The sequence below is a fragment of the Vanessa atalanta genome, chromosome 2, assembly GCF_905147765.1.
Source record: "Vanessa atalanta chromosome 2, ilVanAtal1.2, whole genome shotgun sequence".
NCBI classification, from domain to species: domain Eukaryota; kingdom Metazoa; phylum Arthropoda; class Insecta; order Lepidoptera; family Nymphalidae; genus Vanessa; species Vanessa atalanta.
The window spans coordinates 4,716,267-4,735,212 of record NC_061872.1 but is presented as its reverse complement, the minus strand read 5'-3'; the positions used below and the strand labels follow the sequence as shown (position 1 = coordinate 4,735,212).

Below are 18,946 nucleotides of genomic sequence, written 5' to 3'. Positions count from 1 at the left end.
TTTACCCACATGAAAAGAATTAGCAGTCAAATAAAACCAAAGCTTTGATGTCATCAAATTTTACTTTGCATTAAATACATCGAAACTTACCGGAATACAATTTAGAAAATCAAACTTAAATAAAAACAGAATTTTACTCTTTAGCTGCTGAAAACTTGGAGAAAATGAATTCTTTTGTTTTGTTTTGCATGTCATATTAATCCAATAGCACAATGAAGTAATTGTGTTATTAAGATGGTGTAATTTACAACAGTGGTTAGCTCAAACTTGGTATATGATTAATAATTATAAATTAATCAATATTTATAAATTAAACTCAAAAATTTCTATTGTTTTTTATTGTTATGTCTGCTATATTATTATTTTTGTTTCATTTGATACTGAAAGACAAAAGATGTGAGATTATCTAATTATTAATATTATTCCGCTTGATCCATTCTGAATGTAACTAAGTTGCAAGTTTTTGGGCTTTACATCAAAGAAATAAAGTTTTTTTCAATTCCCATATACATATGGATATTTGATATACCTCAATAAAATTAAATATAGATGGAAAACATTTAATAAATATTTTCTTACTTAGTTACAGTAGCTTAACAAACCATTTAAGAAAATATATATTTTTTTTATTACATGGATTATATACATTCAATAATGATCACTGTTTACATACTAACATCACAAAACAAAATTAGTTCCTACTTAATAAATTAACTTAAACATAAGTTAAACAATAGCCAAATAACATTTTGTGTCTGACATAAAGAATTGAGATTAAATAGAGATTTTTAAAATTCCCTACAAAAATACTGGAACATTCACCAATGAAAGCAACTACATTTGCTATGTGAGAATTTTGCTAAAAAGTTATTGCTTTTTTTCATCCTTAAGTAAATATCTTTGGGCCATTGAATATCCAATGCCAACTGTAAGTGCGGCTACAACAGTTCCCTGGGCTGCAACTCTGAGCTGCATTAGAAATACACTTGTGCTCATTTTACCTCGGTGTTTGAATTGGTAGGCTCCATAGCTACATACACCTATCAACCCTATGATACCTGAAAAATAATATTACCACATTAATTTTATATACTCCAATCTAATTTTGTTAAACACAAACTAAAATAAATGTATTTTATATAAAAATAATTAATCCTGGGTATTTGTATCCACACAGTGTGTTTTTTAAATACACTAGTTATTTTAGTCACATTAGATAGAAAGTATGGTAAATAGGCAACCTGGTGGGAAGTGGTCACCACTACTCATGGATATTGGCATTAAGAAATATTAATCATCCCTTCAATATCATATGGTCAATGTACTTTGAAAAAAATAACTAAGATGTTTTGTTCTTTGTGCCTACTCTTACCACAACACTCACAACTCTTGCCCTTCAAACCACAACATGATTAAGGATTGCTTTTTTGCAGCAGAATATGTGGTGCCTATCTAGATTGGCTTGTACAAAGCCTAAAAACCAAGGAAAGCTACTTTTACATTCATTGTCAGTAAGGTTCTTTTCAAGGAAATGAGAAAATTGACATGGTATATGTTTATGAATTAGTTATTTTACCTATTATCATAAAGGGCGAATCCTTTGATTTTCTAGCAAAACGCTCGGCTTGAGATTCATCACTATAGTCAAAAACTTTTTCTGGATTCATTGTGAGGTTTGAAATCACTAGAAATAATTAAAATGATTAAATATTGAGTAATGGATGATAAAATGATAATTATTTGGTTAAAAGACATTACATAACTTAAAGAAAAATTATTATGAAAATCATCTATATGACATGATCTAATATTTAAATTATCTAAGTTCAACGAAATAAAAAAATGTTTGAATACTATTCATGATAAATTAAAAAAAAATCTGTTACCTCTTAAACCAAATTATTATAAATAGCTTCCAAGGTACTTTATTATATAATTTTTAAAAATTTCCCTAACATTGCATCACAATTTTGTATAACCTTGTCCACACTTCACAGTTCACACACCATTATATTCTAGTATTCTACTGACTTTGACATTAAACTTCTTCAATTTTGTCTTCTGACACTTGACGGTCAAATGTCAATATTTTGTTTAGGGTTGTACATAACAACATTTTTGATCACTTTTCATTTAATATCAATAATATTACTTGATTCTTTTCTTAGCACTTTGTAGAACGCCTCTCAAACATTTTGTCTTGCATTTAATATTGTAAGCACACTAAAGATGTAATTTTATCCTGAAGATACTTTAGATAAATTTTTACAAGAGTGTGGTACGTTTACAATAATATCCGCCTATGCTGGTAATGGTATAAGAGTCACTTAATATGTGAAAATATTATAGCCAAATTCTGCCTAATCGATGATGATGCGTATTGTTATAACTTGTGCTACATAATTATATATTTAGAAAAAAAAACAACGATTATAAGTGGTAATTAAATTTAATCATTTAGTTACTTTGTAAATAAAAATTTAATTATTTAAATTACATCAGAGAGTATTGTATTGTGTGTCCTCTCTTATAAAAACAATGTCTCGATTTTTTAGACATACATATTATAGATTTCGCTTGTATGTTATGTAGGCAATATGTCTAGAGATACAATTTCATAGTATGTGTGCAAAATTTAAATTGCATTATTTATGATTATTTACTTTAAAAAACCCGTTTCTTAATAAATTAATAACCCTAAAATGTTAAAAACTTGTAAAAAGCATAAAAAAGTAAAAAAGAAACACTTATGTTAGATTATTACTAATTCCTAAAACAGTAGTACACTAAGTCGATATTTTTTATAAATTAAACATCCAAATTTAAATGTTTAATTTGGTATCACGATAAAATATAAATAATTTAGTAGAAAAATATATCAATTTCAAAAAATATCTTGGTCCCATCCGCTGCTGGTGATATTATTACTTAAGCAATAAATGCACTTAAAATCCTAGTGTTATAATTGTTATGAGTAATATCTTCGGATTTCAGCTAAAATAATTTCGTAGCTTGATTCATCTATTATAAGAAATCGTTTAGCTCTTCGGCTAAAGTAATATATATCTCCAGTGTAAATATCAAACCATAAGGCATGAATATGTAAATCATGTCTTTCTAAGCGTTTTTTTAACATTCCATATGATGCGATGTTTTGTAATTGCTGTAAAGTGTTGACCTAAAATTTAAACATCGCGTTATTTTGTTAAATATCATAAAAAATAGCTTAAAAAATATAAAAATATATATATATAAAAATTGCACCTGTGACAATTTGTCTTCGATACAAAAATTATTTTCAGGATCGATATAAGCTACAAACTTTCTCTGCGGAGTCTCAGCAGAAAACAATATAGGTTTATCAAAATTTCCTTTAACATCTAAGAATTTATCTAAACTTGACTTTCCATGAGTACAAAGCCAAGATTTAAGTGGTGAGATTCTTCTTTGTTCCTGTGAAAATAGCCTTATGATATACGAAATCATAATTGTACTTAGTGTAACATATTTTTAATTAATAAAATCATTTGTATCACTACATATTAAAATACTCACTAGACTCGATTCTTCGTCACTTTTTAATTTGTAAAGAAGATTCATCGCCTTACAGTCACTGTGGCCGCAAACAATTACATGCTTAACATCATTTAAAACACAACTAAGCTCTAAACCTGCTGGTTCACAACTTGTCATCTCATCAACAAAAGCTTGAGAATGTGGTATGAGATTTCCGGCATTCCTCACTGCAAGAAATAAAATGATTACAAAAATTATCACATGAATTAAGTATTTATAATAAATACGCAGGGATGCTATATGCAATTTGTTTATTAATTAAATATACAAACCAACGAACATATCACCAACAGATGTTTCCGTAAATCTTGTGGGAATCATTCTACTGTCCATACAACTATAAAATATAGCTTTTGGCTTAAAAAAGCAAAAACAGTATTAATAAAAACATAGGAAAACAGTTCACAGTACTTAAATAAAAGCTAAGTATTTTTTTAAGTAGTTTTGTTTTACATTTTATTTTTGATGTGTTGTAATAATTGATAGGTACATTTTATCGTTAATTGAACCGTACTTTGTATTTCATTTTCAATATTATGACACTTACTTGTCAAGTTTATGTCACAGTGAATGATTTCACAATTGTATTTTTAGGTACCTATGTACTTTTAAATTAATACATTCTCAAATTATAGAAGGCTCACGCTTTCCAAATTGATTCTGACCGATTTCTATATGATATATCTACAAGTTTAATATAAAATAATAAAGGTTAGTTTGTCTACATACCACAGGATTGTCCCGAACTTGTTCAAATTGTTTAACCATGCTTGCTCTGTCTAAGACACGATATCTCATAATTCCTCTTAAAATTCTATCCATTTTTTAAATAAAGTTAGCCTTACTTGGCTATAATTACGTCGGGAAATAGGAAGTTCGAGCATGTGTCCAGTTTAGTTTTGACGTTTCTGACCTTCATTAGCTAAGCTTATCGCGGTCGCCGTTGAATCGTTGAGGTATAGAAATAATGTAGAACGCGTAATTATTAAGCGGAGGGAGATAAACGGTCTAAATTGTTTATCTCTCGATTACAATCTTGTTCTATGTTTATCAAATGAATATAAATTAGAACTAAACATTTTTGAATTGCTTATATTTTTGATTAACTAATATATGTAGTAACATTTTAAATAAGAGATTTATTAAAAATTAATTTAAAATTAATCAAATGTTTTAAAACTGTTACGATATTAATTATTCACAGATGAATACAGAGAGTGTGATTGGTGATGGTAAAATGGAGAAACTAGGTCCCACACTTCCTATTAATCACCGCTTTTTAGAACCAGAGAAGGCAGTCAAAACAATAACAGATATGGCTATTTGGGAAAAGTCCGAAGCTTATATGGAATACACAGGTTTTATTGCCACTCTGAATGAAGCAATCAAAGGAAAACCATTGTCAGTTGACTGTAAAATTTCAAATAATGTCTCAAAATTTATTAATTTATTAGATAAAATTGATGAACTCATAGATGAGTTTCCACCAGTTGAACAGCCACAACGATTTGGTAACACTGCATTCAGAGATTGGCTGGCTAAGGTGAAAATAAGTTCTACTCAATTACTCCAGGAGGTTCTGGAACCTCAACTGCATTTAGCCATACCAGAGATAAAAGTGTATTTAGAAGAAAGCTTTGGTAATGCAACCAGAATTGACTATGGAACGGGACATGAAATGTCCTTTGTAATGTTCCTCTGTTGCTTATACAAAATTGGGTTCTTTGATTCTGAAGATAAAGTGGCTACTGTATTTTTTATATTTAATAAATACCTGCAGATTGCAAGAAGGTTACAACAGACATATAGGATGGAGCCAGCTGGCAGTCATGGTGTGTGGAGCTTGGATGATTATCAATTTGTTCCTTTTATATGGGGAAGCTCACAATTAATAAACCAGCCGAGAATTTATCCGCCTGTGAAGTTTCTGGAAGATGATATTATTGACAAATATGCAGATGAATACATGTTTCTCTCTTGTATTAAATATATAAAAGAGGTTAAAAAAGGACCTTTTGCAGAGCACTCTAACCAGCTATGGAGTATAAGTGCAGTTGGATCCTGGACTAAAATCAATCAGGGTTTGATCAAAATGTACAAAAAAGAAATTCTCGCCAAGTTCCCAGTTATACAGCATGTTATGTTTGGTTCACTTCTTCCAATACGTAGATTTCCAATCCAGCAATAAAAAAATATGCCTCTTACTTTATTTGTAGTCTAGATTCAATATTTAAGACTTAATTATATATTTCTCATCTCTTTGTCATAAAGAAGCCAGTAATGGAGTATTAAGTATTAATATTATTTATTTCCAATATGAGTATCTTAATACATGAAGTATTGGTTTTATTGAATTAAAAAATGTGATATTAAATTATAAATATTCAAACATAAATTTATTCCTTAGATTAGTGAGCTGTGATTGATTCATCAAATATAGTTTTTGGTTGTCTTACAATGCTTGCTTTACTATACTTTATATATAATTAAAATTGTATTTAAAATAAATATAATGTGTATGTGATTACTTATTATGTTTTATTTTTTCTTAAATTTTAAATTGACACAAAACTTAGATATTTAAAAAAAAAAACAAAATACAGACATTATATAATTTATTTTACTTAACGAAAGATATAATTTCTGAGGCTTAAATATTTGCCTAAATGACTGAATAAGTGGTAATTTTAAACTTAACTTTTTAAAATGTAAAAATTCTGTAGATGTTATTATTGCACAATTTGTATGTACATTACTAGTTGTTACGAAAATGTGTATAGCTTGTTTTGGATTGGCTTTTACATAGATGACAAAAAAATTCAATAAGCAAGTAACTTTCTTATTCAAATATACAATACTTTAATAAATATACTAGCCTATGTTTATTCAAAAAATAATTATAGGTATTGTTATTTTAATCCTGCGCGGTATTAAATATATTACTTAATTAAAAAAGGAACATCAGTTTTTAATTTTCATGAACTGCTTTTGGTTTGTTGAAGTGATTATTATAGAGAGTGTAAGCCATGCCAGCGGTGAGGGCGCCCACAACGAGGCCCTGAGATATGACACGGAATTGCATCAAATAGACACTGGTACTCATGGTACCTCGATTTTTGAAAGCGTAGCCGCCATATCCGACTGCGGTTGCGAGACCAGCTAATCCTATGAAAAGAAACAAAGAAATTTAGTATAAGTAATCAATTGCTGAGTACAGGAAAACTTACCGCATGAAAGAAGTTTAGATTTAGTTAATTAAATTAAAGGCGCTTAATAATAGCATGATGAAATTGCGGCGGCAAATATTTAAACGTTACTACGAGATTATATGGGTAGGATTGAATTACCGACATCCGAAAAGGTTCAGATTTGTAATGTTTCTGAGAAAATCAAAATTTATTTAATAATAAAAAATATACCTTATAGAACAGAAAACGTATTTTTAGAAAATTAAAAGGACGTAAATGCATCTTTGAGTATATATGTGGTACATGTCATGAACAACATAATGCATGCATAAATTGATATTGCTTTAATTAATATTACGATCTGCGTTAACTTCCCACGAGTACCTACACTAATGATTTAAGTCTTGTAATACCTACGCGTATTTTAGTAGAAACGACGTATCAATTTATCTTAATTTCACACCGCTTCGTGTATAGGTGTAAGTGGCTGTAGTTTTTGAAAAAAAAAGCGGGGAATGTTGTCAGAACAGAAAGAAATGTGATTACAGATAGTGCCTGTCTAAACTTTTAGACTTTTCTAGATCCGACCCTTAACATACGAAAGTATTAGATGCTCACGAAAGGATTTGATAGTAAACTTACCAATTACCATAAAGGGGGATTCTTTCGATTTTCTTGCTAACTTTTCGGCATGTGTTTCTTCGTGGTAATCAAAAACTGGTTTCTCTTGAGCCATGATTATTTTAATAGAACCTAAAATTAATATTTTTTGTTAGTGACTACTAAGAGCAGGAAAGAATTGAATGTACATTAAATGTATTTATATTCATTGGAGTTAAATAATAAAAAAAATATGTACTTATTGTTAACGATACAAATTATGAGATATCATATAGTGGTGCTTAGCATACTGAAGTAACAAAATTTTTGTGATCTCTTATATTATTTTACTATAATCAATTAAAATATTTTCAATCAATGTACATAACGACAGTACATTTTACACGCCCGTATGTAGTTACCAAACAATACACCAAAGTAGTAGTTAATCATTGACTTATTTGATTTAATTTAGTTGAATAAGAATTGTTACCATTAAGTACTTAACTATAAACAAATGAGAATTTAAAAATAATTAATTTAAATCAATGTAGTTAATATATTATTATGACGAACGCGTAACGCCTCATTAGTCATTCATCCCAAGTAAGAAATTCGATGCTTTTTCTGTCTTACAGCCAACGTCAGCCTACAGGCTACTGGTCCATAATTATTACTATTACTTTATGAGATACAGGTAATTTAAAACACAACACATTAATTGAAAATATTACATCTGTGCGATGACATATAATCTTTTTGTGATATATACTTATACTACAGTAAAAGTTATTATATTTATTATAAGGTTTATACAATTACTGTTATTTCAAATGAACACAAACATTACCAGCACCCTCTTCAATATTATCAAAATGACGTAAATCGTTTAATATTAATAGTAAATCAATATATTACTTCAAAAATGAGAAAAATATAAAATTAAAGTTTCACTTTATTTCATAATTAAAATTAGAATTCAGTATGACCGTCACTTGTAATGTACCTAAAATATTATTTTTTAACGGCAACGTTACATGAAAGTTACTTTAGTCCTCGGTAATATTTGTTAACTTACCTAATTCAGGTAGAATTTCCTGGAATACCACTTAATGTTGTAGCGCGTCACTATAAGAACTACCCTAACGAATACAGATAAATGTGAACACCTCAGACAGTGAACGCCAGTAATCTAAGACTAAGTAATATGTAATAAAAAAGTTAGGTAGCAAATATTTTATCGTAATCTGTATAAGGAAAAGGAATAAAGTTTATGAATCAGTTTAAATATTGTTAAGTTTGCACTCCATTGATGGTTTCGTAACAAATTCAAATACGTCATTACCTCTTATTCTGTAATGTACTTTGTAACGTGTTATTAAAACTGGTGTAACTTTTTATTGAATTTACGCAATACCTATGAATGAACTATGCTTACTTTAGTTCTCGATAATATTAGATCGAGTAAAGTACACGTAATAGACATAAGGTAGATAAGCGCTTGAAGCAGCACCTTTATCTATTTGCAAATATGTAATTACTTTAACTATCGAGTATTGTCATATTTTGTGTGAAATGCATAATTTACTTTTCTTTCTGTTCGTATTTAATATTTTGGTTTATGTACTTATTTATATAGATAGTCAAATTATTTAATCAGATGATCGGTATTGAAATCGTATATTTATTTATCAGATTATTTAGTATGGTTGGTTGACTGTTTTATCAGATAGATGTAACAGGAAAAAACCTATTTGTAAATTCGTTGGTTAGGTATTGATTATTCAATCTTTTCAATGAGGATTCTTCAAGCTACCAAGTGGCAAATTCAAATATTCCGTGGAGATTTACAATAAATAAAAAAAATAAAAAAACATACTTTAACCAATATTTTATTTAAATAATATGCTGAATTTCGTAACTGCAAAGTAGAATAACAATATTTTTCCAACATATAGCTTATAAATAAAAGTGTTTACATTTTTAACACTAATAAGGTTTTATTCAAAAACAATTACGGTCTTACTTAAAAATGTTTTGCAGTGTTGTTTAGTTAAAGATTGATATCTCTTTCAATCATAATTCATTTGATATTAGAGGGAAAAGGACAGCATTGTTTAACTAATCAGCCCATCACAACATTACTAAATAACGCTGTTAAATTTCGAGTTAAAATATCCTTTGAAAACTTTGTTATTCAATTTAACAATTGTTTATATGTTTGATATGAGATTTTACTAATGATTTAATTTATATTATATTCTAGGGCCTGGCAACCTTAAGCTACAAATCATAATAAATCACAGATTAAAACTTACATTTAAAATAGAAAAACAGATAAAAGGTTGTTTATTTTTTTAAATTGTTAAATAGGCAAATGAAATAGTTTATATTAGATTGAACATAACAAATAATTTACTTGAGCTTGTCTTTGATAGTCGGAGTGGAGGAGGGGAGATGTTTTATTTAAATCGTAAGCTAATGGATTATTGTTAAAAATAAACAAATAAACTTACTTATCTATCTTAAATAAATTTAAGGTCTAAACAATAAACAATTCTAAATAAAACAATTTTTCTTGAAGATATGGTAACTACAAATTAAAAATATTTTCTCGATGGTGACCATTAACAACTTTTTATACATCTGAACTTTTTATACATTTTTGACTACAGTAGAGAACATGAGGAATTATTATAAAATGTAATAAATAAGTGTCATGTATATATTAAAATACACATAAATAAATATTTTATATATTACTAAGAGTACTTATTTCTTTATTTTTTAATATTTATGGGAAGGTTTCAATAACATCATAAATTAATAGCATTCAATTTAACTCATGTGCTGGGCACAAAAATAACTCTATTAACTTAAATAATTTAGATAGAAACCCTTATTTTTTCATCCAAAAATGTATGTAAGAAACATGCTTTTCCTGTGTGGATTATTATATACCAATTGTCCGATATATTTTTAACTTACTTAGTACAGTTGGTGGCATTTCGTCATGGTTTTTGCCATAGTAACCTCTTTGTTTAGAAAAAAAAAATTCAAAGATACATTACCAACACTTTAGGTAGTTTATATACATATTTCCAAAAAAGCATAATGTTACAGTTTATATAATCTGTATATCAAAATAACCTATTTAATCTGTGCAAATTAAAATCATGTATATTTGTCTCGCTTTGGCAAGGAGATTGAGATATTGTAAACGCTGAGCTCTTATTTGAACTTTCACTGATACTGGCTGGGGGCACTCGATGAAACCTTTTCAAGTTTTTCAAAGTGCTTTCTAGCGTTTCGAATGTTGATGAGGGTAGCTTCAGACGGTATTTTAGGGTCCGACATCTCGACCATGACGTATGTGTTGCTCGTGAACCCGTCTATGAATGCCGCAAATACACTGTTTCGCACCTTAAAATAAAATATTATTTGTTGCTTATCATGTAAAAACATATATTTTAAAGGAGAATACCGAGGGCATTGTCTTAGCTGTGCGTTGCCGGCTTTAAAGAAAGGAGTAAGCTCGTTAATTGAAGGTTTTCAAGTCATATCGGTTTGGAAAAACCGCCGGCGAAAGTTAGAAAGGTACAAAGTAGTTGTGCGAGGCTAAATTTTCCTTAAAACGCACCGTTATTGATTTCCACACAGGTGCTGGTCTAGATGGAATAGATTGAATTAAAATTGTCATGGTGAAGTTCAGTGGCCGGTAGTAATCCAAAAAATTCTTCGGGATATTCTCCATGAAAGATGCAGAATCAAAGGGTCGAGCCGATCGGAAAGAGCTTGATCGACAATTCAAGTCGTTCTACTTTGAAAGCGGTCAAATGGAAGAATCTGTTACTTGGTAGTTTCGAATTTGCCCCGACCGTGCCGATATGAAAACTGTTTTACTTTGCTGATGACACCAAGCTTTTTAGAAACCAATTTACCATGACCTTTCAATTGACCACGGAAATGAACGACGCTCGAAATGTCGATGTCAAGTTACATTCCGATACTGACTGTGGTCAAGGAAGTGTTCTCAGAATACGGTTATGATAGTAAAACTTTATTGTAGAGGCGGTTCATCACAAGTATTATTTTAAAAATACATCACACAGTTGTCGCCCTGGCAAGATTTGTATTTTGTGACCATATTTGCGTACATATTTTATGTAATAAGTCATGATTGAAGTAGCTGTTTGTAATCTGTGGGTATTTGAATATTCTTGTTAACCAGCGGTATACAGACTGTGGGGCTGTACATATATATAGAAAGGATATCCCCTTAAATATTTCACCTGGCCAATCTATATCAAAATCATGAAAATAATATGTAGCACGAATATCTCAGCGCATAAGTCGTGAGGACAACCTTGACTACGCAGTAGGCATGTGTCCGATATATCGAAACTAATTTAAAATCGGATGTCGTCGGAATATCCGTTGTCATCGATTTGATGTTGAAGACTACCCGTTTTCACTGTATCTAAACATAACATAACATAAGCAGCCCGTAAATGTCCCACTGCTAGGATAAAGGCCTCCTCTCCTTTTGAGGAGAAGGTTTGGAGCATATTCCACCACGCTGCTCCAATGCGGGTTGGCGGAATGCACATGTGGCTGAATTTCGTTGAAATTAGACACATGCAGGTTTCCTCACGATGTTTTCCTTCACCGCCGAGCACGAGATGAATTATAAACACAAATTAAGCACATGAAATTTCAGTGGTGCCTGCCTGGGTTTGAACCCGAAATCATCGCTTAAGATGCACGCGTTCTAACCACTGGGCCATTTCGGCTCCACTGTATCTAAAAAACTACGAATATCGTTTTGGTACGTCAAAGTACGATAACATTAAACTCATGAAATATTCGCCCTACTATCTTTAACTTGACAGTAACCCATCTGTGAACAAAAAACATGAAGCGAATGTTAAATAGACCATGCCTACTGCGCAGTATATTTTTAGGTCTCTTGGAGTATTGAAGGAGCCGGGGGCGCCGAGGCTGCACGCGATTGGTCCGTCAGTCAATCCTTGTCGTCTATTGGCCTCTCACTTGTCATTCGGCTACTGTAATTTGGCTGAAAGTTTACATGTGCAAACTTGCCTATTTGTGCTCACGACTCGTGCCGGCTAATTCATAATTATACTTACTTCCATGCTTTGAAATTGTGCTGCCAGCTTGGAACACGACAATTTGAATTGTTTCACAATGTTGGAGACTTTTTCAAAACGATGCGCGTCTCGGTGCGGTCGCCGTTGACAGTGTGACACGACTAAGAATGTTGCCCGTTCAAATAAAAGCACCTAAAAAGAAAGGAAAAAATGTAAAATAGATGAGAGAATATTAAAAGCATATTGTTATTGATGTAATTATATTTTCCAATTATAAATTAAAGTAATCCATAGTATACGATGCTACAATAAGCAGAAGAAATCATTATATTATCAAGCATCAAGTGATTTCTACAGAGCTCACATTCTATCTAAGTTCTTATTCCAATCACAAGCAAGTGTTTGTGATTGGAATCTAATAATGATTTAAAGGTAGTCCATGAGATTGTAATTTTTTATCATATGGTCAGTCTAAGTTACTAATGTATGTTATAAGTTATACAATAAGTAGATTTTAAAATTATAACATTTTTGAGGATCATAATTGATTGGGTTTTTCTTTCAATATAATTTTGGTGCCTAATTTGGAATATGGAAGTATTTCCACTCCTATGCACCTAAAACCGTTGGTCATGTACCTATCTGATGACTTGAAAATTGACCATAACAAATAAAATTCATATATTTGAAGTTAAAATATTTTTTGTAAGTATAAATAATTTTCTAAAAATATAAATTCTGGATTATTACAAGTTTATAATTGAAATATTTATTCTTATAAAACATGAATACCTCATCAGCATCTACTATTGCTGCAAACTGCTTGAGTGAAGATTCTAGTGCCTTAACATTGGGTATTAATTTGTATACTATGCTTGACCACGCCCTGGAAATAAAAAATGTCTGGTTAATTAGGTGGATGTTAAGCACCAAGTAGTTCCACCACCACCTTCCCAGGCATTTGTATTGTAAGAAATATTGTCAATACATCATCACCCTTGGGAACCATGATATTTTAAGTGCCTTCAATTACACTGGCTCATAGGCTCCAATACTAAGTATCACTGGTATAGTAAAAAAAAAATACTCATTTATTTATAGGTAATTCATTATAGAATTGAGAATTAGTTACGTTTCTAACTTAATATGGAAACACTAAGCATTATAAACTTACTTATAAAGTGTTTCATCCCATATACTAGTTCTAAAACAGGTACATTCAAGTGGTTTAGAAAGTCTTATCAAATCCTCTTCACGTGTTTTGAAGATCTCTTCTCGTCGCTCCTCAGCCACAAGGTCCATTTTATGCACTAAGCAGAATATTCTGGCTTCTGGTGAATTCTGTTTAAATATTATTTATGATAACATTTCATTATTAACATACATATTACAATTGTATAAGCCACAATCAACATGACTGACTCAATAACCTATTAAGTTAAGCCACTCTGTTGGAGAATATAAAATATTATCATTACGTCATAATAAGATTTATATTTGATTAAAATTACAATTTTACTTATAATTTTTTTCTGTCCTCCTTTGAATGTCTCATAATAACAATTAATAATCCAATTTAAACTTAGGAATACAAGTAAATGTAATAGAATATAATTATTATGATAGAATAGTAATACAAATACTCTATTTCAACCACAAGAGGAGAAGAGCCAAATAAACAACATTTGACAGCAAATTGATGCAATATTGGTTGAGAGCTCGATTAATCTATGATATTTTTTAACAATGATGAAATTTTCGAAGTAAAATTATAGTGAAAATAAGAAGTTACAAGTAATATTGTTGTATTATAAATAAAGATATTAATCATAAACTCTTAGTAGTGCTTAATATAGCTGAGTTATTAGCAAATCGCATGAAATTCGCAAATCTTAGGTTTTATTATCTTTATTCCCACTTCCATTGGAATAGGCTATAATTTATTTAATCTACTAAATATGCATAACTTTTTAGTATTAGTAGATAATCTACTTTACTATTACTAAACAACAAAGTAGATTATAAACTCAGAACATATCAATATGAGTAACAATAATATTACTCATATTACGTCATATTTATTTCAAGGTTATGAAAAAATATGCTCTTTTAAGATGTCTAGGCCGAAATAAGAAAATAAATAATATCCATCCATATCAATATAATTTCTCCAAAAATTCCATAATCTATATACCTACGCTTAATAAGCAGGATAAAGGTACAGCTATGTAATATATTACCCTTATACCATAGAAAAGTTTAATTGTAATGACAAAAAAGACAGTTTAAATTTTATTTGCTGTGAAATCAGCCATTGTTAAGTATAGTTTGTATTGTGAAATACCTGTAGAATGGCTTCTAAGCATGACTGGTAGTAGTGCATATCCTTTTCCATTTCCCTGCTCTCAACATCGAAAACATATATCAAGACTTCAACATTTCTAAATATATTATCCCTCTGTGATGCAAAGTAGTTCTCCATGAAGGCTTCTTGGCCCCCACAGTCCCATAAATTAAGAACAAGGTTGCCAAGAAATCGTACATGAGAATGTTCAACATCAACTGGAAGGAAAACAAGTATTAATTACTTATAATGTAACACAAATAAAATAAAAATTCAAGTTAAATAAATAATAAAATATTTTTAAAGAGCAATATTACAGTCCATAATAATGTTCCTCTAAAAATTATATTCAAAGTTATTATATCTATTATAATGAATACATTATCAATGTGAGTCTGATGATACATTTAAATACTACACTATCTCTTGTTATATTCATATAAGTTTAACATATATAAATGATATATGAATCATATCTTCTGTAACGGGACAAAGAATAAAATATTTTTCTAATTAGAATCTCTTACTTGTAGCGCCTAGTCTCCTTGTGTCTCTTGCTATGTAGTTGGCAAATATAATAGACCTCATGCTTGTCTTTCCAGAACCACTTTTCCCCATCAACAACACCTTTAAATACCATAAAATGTATCATCATATATTGTCAAAATATATAATTAAAAATTATTTTCAATGAAATATTAGATTAGTTACCTTTTTCTTCATGTTGACGAACTATAGGGTCAGGGTCCGAGATCAAAGCAACTTTTATTATTGGAAATTTCTGCTAAAACTTTTGGGATTATTATCAACTTATTTCTAATACAGCTACAAAGTACGGTATTGGTTTTTAAGACCTTAAAGTATGTGCCTTCAATGATTGATGAAAAATTTAAAAAGAAGGCGTTACGTTTTAATTATTATCCAAATGATATGATTGCGAGTGAAATTTGTAACAATGTTCGTCTGTATCTGTGTGACAATTCTTGACAATTAATGGAATGTTGTAAGTTTTTAGTTTATAGGTGTTGTAACCTTTTATTAATGTACCAAAAAAAATGATAACATGATTTATAGATGATAGTCTGATATTGATATTACAAATAAAGAATCATTACATTATTAAAATGCTCTTTATGAAATCTGATGTTTATTTTGTATACTATTCACCTATATATATATATATATACGTATATCAGATCAAATAATGACTCGTAATAATTAACTGCAATAAAAGTTGCCTGTTAATTACATAAAGGTAGTTTCTTTGTAACAATTTAGATAACTAAGTATATTTTACTTATAACCATTTTAAATAATCCTATATTCTATAAATTATGTTGCAATTAGATATCTTTCTGAACGTAATGTTTTTATCTAAATGTATGGAGTTGAGTAGGTACTGACATTATATGTCAAAAGGAAGCAAATTGTTTCGAAGAAACTTCAAGAAACGTGTTAAAAAAATAAAAAATAAATATGAGTATTCAGAATTAAGAATTAAAATAAAAAAATCGTGATAATGGCTCGCCATCGTAATGTAAGAAACCGTAACTATTCTGATGACTACGATTACGATGATGTTTATGGGCACTCTGTTGAGGAGGACAGCTGTTTATCACCAAGTGATACAGCACAATGGATGTATGATCGTTCTCGAAATCAGCAGGCTATATCGAACTTTTTAGATAACCATAATGATATTCAAGAGGAGGCTGAAGAATTGCCAGAACCTTCAGTTCGAACATTAGATCGTCGGGAATCTATAGATTTACGTGGCCTTAATTTGAAAGAAGAAGATGAAGCTAAACTTATGTCCTGTCTTGATGAATTGCGCAATGTTTTAGGTGACACAATTCCGGAAAATATATTAGTACAATCAGTGCTTACTCATAAATTTAATTATAATAAAGCATTGGATGAAATATTGAACAATAAAAGTAAAGATGAAGGCAAATGTAAGCCACAGCCGGCAATACAAGTCCCAACAGTTCTTATTGAGCCCATTAAGGCACCAATAGTAACAACAGGAGATAAAACACCCAAGGTAATTGCTACAAAAATAGAACCAAACAAAGTGGCTGTGATTAAAGGCTTCAAAATCGAAGATGAAAATACTAAAAGTTGTCCGCAAACACCAAGAGATCAATCGCCAGCTAACAGAGAAAGAACACCTTCAAGGCTTGAACAAGCAGATGAAAATAAAGTTATTATAAAAATAAAAGAAAACAAAAGTGATCCAAATACACAATTTCTTAATGAAAGAGGATCTGACAAAGATCATTTGTATATTGTTGTCATAGGTCATGTTGATGCTGGGAAGTCTACATTGATGGGTCGAATATTATGTGAATTAGGTGAAGTTAGTCAAAGGACATTACATAAGTATGAACAAGAGAGTAAGAAAATTGGAAAACAAAGCTTTATGTATGCCTGGGTACTGGATGAAACTGGAGAAGAGAGGGTAAGAGGAATTACTATGGATATAGGGAGGGCCCAGTTTGAGACTAAAACAAAGAAAGTAATCATCTTAGATGCACCAGGACATGCTGATTTCATTCCTAACATGATTACAGGTGCAGGTCAAGCTGATGTTGCACTTTTGGTTGTGGATGCAACCCGAGGAGAATTTGAATCAGGTTTTGAACTTGGTGGACAAACTCGAGAGCATGCCCTACTTGTTAGATCCCTAGGAGTAAACCAGCTTGCTGTTGCGGTAAATAAATTGGACACCACCAACTGGTCTCAGGAAAGATTTGATGAAATAACCAAAAAACTTAAAGCTTTCTTGAAACAGGCTGGTTTTAAAGATTCAGATGTCACATTTGTACCTTGTTCGGGCTTGACTGGGGAGAACTTAGTCAAAAATTCAACAGAGCCCGAATTATTGAAATGGTATAGTGGACCTAGCTTACTTGAAGTTATAGACAAATTTAACGTACCTCAAAGATTAGTATCAAAACCTTTACGAATGTCCATCAATGATGTATTTAAAGGGACTGGTTCTGGTTTTTGTGTAGCTGGTCGTATTGAAAATGGTGTCATAAATAAGGGTGATAAAGTTTTGGTCTGTCCTACAAAAGAAATGGCAGAGGTTCGTAGTTTGAGTATAAATGACTTGGTTAGTAATGTAGCATTTGCAGGTGATCAAGTTAGTGTAACTCTGTCTGGAGTTGAAATGCAGAATGTTTCTATTGGTTACATATTAAGCGATCCAATTCAACAAGTGCCAGTGACCTCAAGATTTGAAGCTAGATTGGTTGTTTTCAATGTAAAGGTCCCTATAACAAAAGGCTTTCCAGTTCTAATTCATCACCAGTCTTTGGTGGAGTCTGCAAATATTATTAAAATAAAGGCATTACTTAATAAAAGTACAGGAGAAGTATTAAAAAAAAAGCCAAGGTGTCTCGGTAACAATTCAGTAGCAGTAGTAGATATAGAAGTTTGCCGGCCAATTTGTATTGAGCGATACAAGGATGTAAAGGAACTTGGGCGTGTAATGTTACGTGTGGCAGGAGTCACAATAGCAGCTGGTCTTGTTACAGATATCTTTACAACTTGATTGATCTGATAATACAATAATTAAAATGGCTTCTAATAACAATAATATTTTGTAGCTAAACTTGTGCCCATAATTCAGGTGCTAGGAATTTTCAATAGATACACCTGAATGTTTTTTGTACAATAATGTATCGTGCTATACATATAGAATGGTTATAATTATTGCTAAATAGTATGTTTATTTATATAATAACAATAAATGTTGATATGTACTTTTTTGAGTTTTATTTATTTTTTATAATTAGTTCTGTCTAGGTTAAATGATCACTAGTGCGTCGCCTGCGAAACTAGCGTTTATTCAACAGATTTTTTACAAATTTCGAAACCTATATCAGATTTTGTTTAGAATTAATTTCGTTGTAAACTGCAAGTCACTCCATCATTTTGGCGCCAAAATGTAACCTTTTTTAAAGTTTTTTTTTTAAAGGCAAATAGTATACATTAGTTCAGTTAGAACTGGAGTTTATTGATAGTAAACAAATAAACAACAATAATAACAAACAAACTTTAGTTTAGAATAAACTTTCACAATTTACACAACTCAAATATTTTTATTTGAAAAATTAAAA

At 30.2% G+C, this 18,946-nt stretch overlaps 6 protein-coding genes across 6 annotated transcripts; 2 read left to right on the top strand and 4 right to left on the bottom strand.

Annotated features, from left to right (window-relative positions):
- Positions 1-43: 43 nt before the first annotated feature.
- On the bottom strand, positions 44-2,043 carry LOC125070750 (HIG1 domain family member 1A, mitochondrial-like). The gene is made up of 3 exons (XM_047680708.1): positions 1,887-2,043; positions 1,577-1,684; positions 44-1,058 (listed from the first exon to the last, which is right to left on the bottom strand). Exons 2-3 carry the CDS (start codon positions 1,665-1,667, stop codon positions 868-870), a joined length of 282 nt encoding a protein of 93 aa, XP_047536664.1. The 5' UTR covers positions 1,668-1,684; positions 1,887-2,043; the 3' UTR covers positions 44-867.
- Positions 2,044-2,495: 452 nt separating this feature from the next.
- Positions 2,496-4,547, bottom strand: LOC125075480 (beta carbonic anhydrase 1). The gene is made up of 5 exons (XM_047687198.1): positions 4,306-4,547; positions 3,849-3,933; positions 3,556-3,743; positions 3,265-3,453; positions 2,496-3,178 (listed from the first exon to the last, which is right to left on the bottom strand). Exons 1-5 carry the CDS (start codon positions 4,396-4,398, stop codon positions 2,969-2,971), a joined length of 765 nt encoding a protein of 254 aa, XP_047543154.1. The 5' UTR covers positions 4,399-4,547; the 3' UTR covers positions 2,496-2,968.
- On the top strand, positions 4,118-6,014 carry LOC125075465 (serine/threonine-protein phosphatase 2A activator-like). Its single transcript, XM_047687183.1, has 2 exons — positions 4,118-4,287; positions 4,781-6,014. Exon 2 carries the CDS (start codon positions 4,781-4,783, stop codon positions 5,762-5,764), a length of 984 nt encoding a protein of 327 aa, XP_047543139.1. The 5' UTR covers positions 4,118-4,287; the 3' UTR covers positions 5,765-6,014.
- Positions 6,015-6,218: 204 nt separating this feature from the next.
- Positions 6,219-8,594, bottom strand: LOC125075490 (HIG1 domain family member 1A, mitochondrial-like). Its single transcript, XM_047687208.1, has 3 exons — positions 8,443-8,594; positions 7,407-7,517; positions 6,219-6,741 (listed from the first exon to the last, which is right to left on the bottom strand). Exons 2-3 carry the CDS (start codon positions 7,498-7,500, stop codon positions 6,545-6,547), a joined length of 291 nt encoding a protein of 96 aa, XP_047543164.1. The 5' UTR covers positions 7,501-7,517; positions 8,443-8,594; the 3' UTR covers positions 6,219-6,544.
- A 668-nt stretch (positions 8,595-9,262) lies between these two features.
- Positions 9,263-15,797, bottom strand: LOC125075472 (ras-related GTP-binding protein A). Its single transcript, XM_047687189.1, has 7 exons — positions 15,531-15,797; positions 15,347-15,446; positions 14,820-15,037; positions 13,650-13,816; positions 13,268-13,361; positions 12,515-12,667; positions 9,263-10,787 (listed from the first exon to the last, which is right to left on the bottom strand). The coding sequence occupies exons 1-7, from the start codon at positions 15,540-15,542 to the stop codon at positions 10,608-10,610; spliced, it is 924 nt and encodes a 307-aa protein (XP_047543145.1). The 5' UTR covers positions 15,543-15,797; the 3' UTR covers positions 9,263-10,607.
- Positions 15,798-16,221: 424 nt separating this feature from the next.
- Positions 16,222-18,589, top strand: LOC125075454 (protein HBS1). The gene has a single exon (XM_047687177.1). The coding sequence runs from the start codon at positions 16,339-16,341 to the stop codon at positions 18,376-18,378; it is 2,040 nt and encodes a 679-aa protein (XP_047543133.1). The 5' UTR covers positions 16,222-16,338; the 3' UTR covers positions 18,379-18,589.
- The last annotated feature ends 357 nt before the right edge of the window (positions 18,590-18,946 follow it).

Bases quoted from the DNA above. Each gene is read 5' to 3' on its own strand.
- LOC125075490 (XM_047687208.1), bottom strand. From the start codon at position 7,500: ATGGCTCAAGAGAAACCAGTTTTTGATTACCACGAAGAAACACATGCC. The intron at 6,742-7,406 runs GTAAGTTTACTA...TTCTTTTCATAG, and splicing joins ATCCCCCTTTATGGTAATTG to GATTAGCTGGTCTCGCAACC.
- LOC125075480 (XM_047687198.1), bottom strand. From the start codon at position 4,398: ATGGATAGAATTTTAAGAGGAATTATGAGATATCGTGTCTTAGACAGA. The intron at 3,744-3,848 runs GTTTGTATATTT...TATTTCTTGCAG, and splicing joins TGTTGGTGATATGTTCGTTG to TGAGGAATGCCGGAAATCTC. The intron at 3,454-3,555 runs GTGAGTATTTTA...CTATTTTCACAG, and splicing joins GTGACGAAGAATCGAGTCTA to GAACAAAGAAGAATCTCACC.
- LOC125075472 (XM_047687189.1), bottom strand. The intron at 15,038-15,346 runs GTAAGAGATTCT...TTTTCCTTCCAG, and splicing joins AAGGAGACTAGGCGCTACAA to TTGATGTTGAACATTCTCAT. The intron at 12,668-13,267 runs GTATTCATGTTT...CTTTCTTTTTAG, and splicing joins CAATAGTAGATGCTGATGAG to GTGCTTTTATTTGAACGGGC.
- LOC125070750 (XM_047680708.1), bottom strand. From the start codon at position 1,667: ATGAATCCAGAAAAAGTTTTTGACTATAGTGATGAATCTCAAGCCGAG. The intron at 1,059-1,576 runs GTAAAATAACTA...ATTATTTTTCAG, and splicing joins TTCGCCCTTTATGATAATAG to GTATCATAGGGTTGATAGGT.
- LOC125075454 (XM_047687177.1), top strand. From the start codon at position 16,339: ATGGCTCGCCATCGTAATGTAAGAAACCGTAACTATTCTGATGACTAC.
- LOC125075465 (XM_047687183.1), top strand. From the start codon at position 4,781: ATGAATACAGAGAGTGTGATTGGTGATGGTAAAATGGAGAAACTAGGT.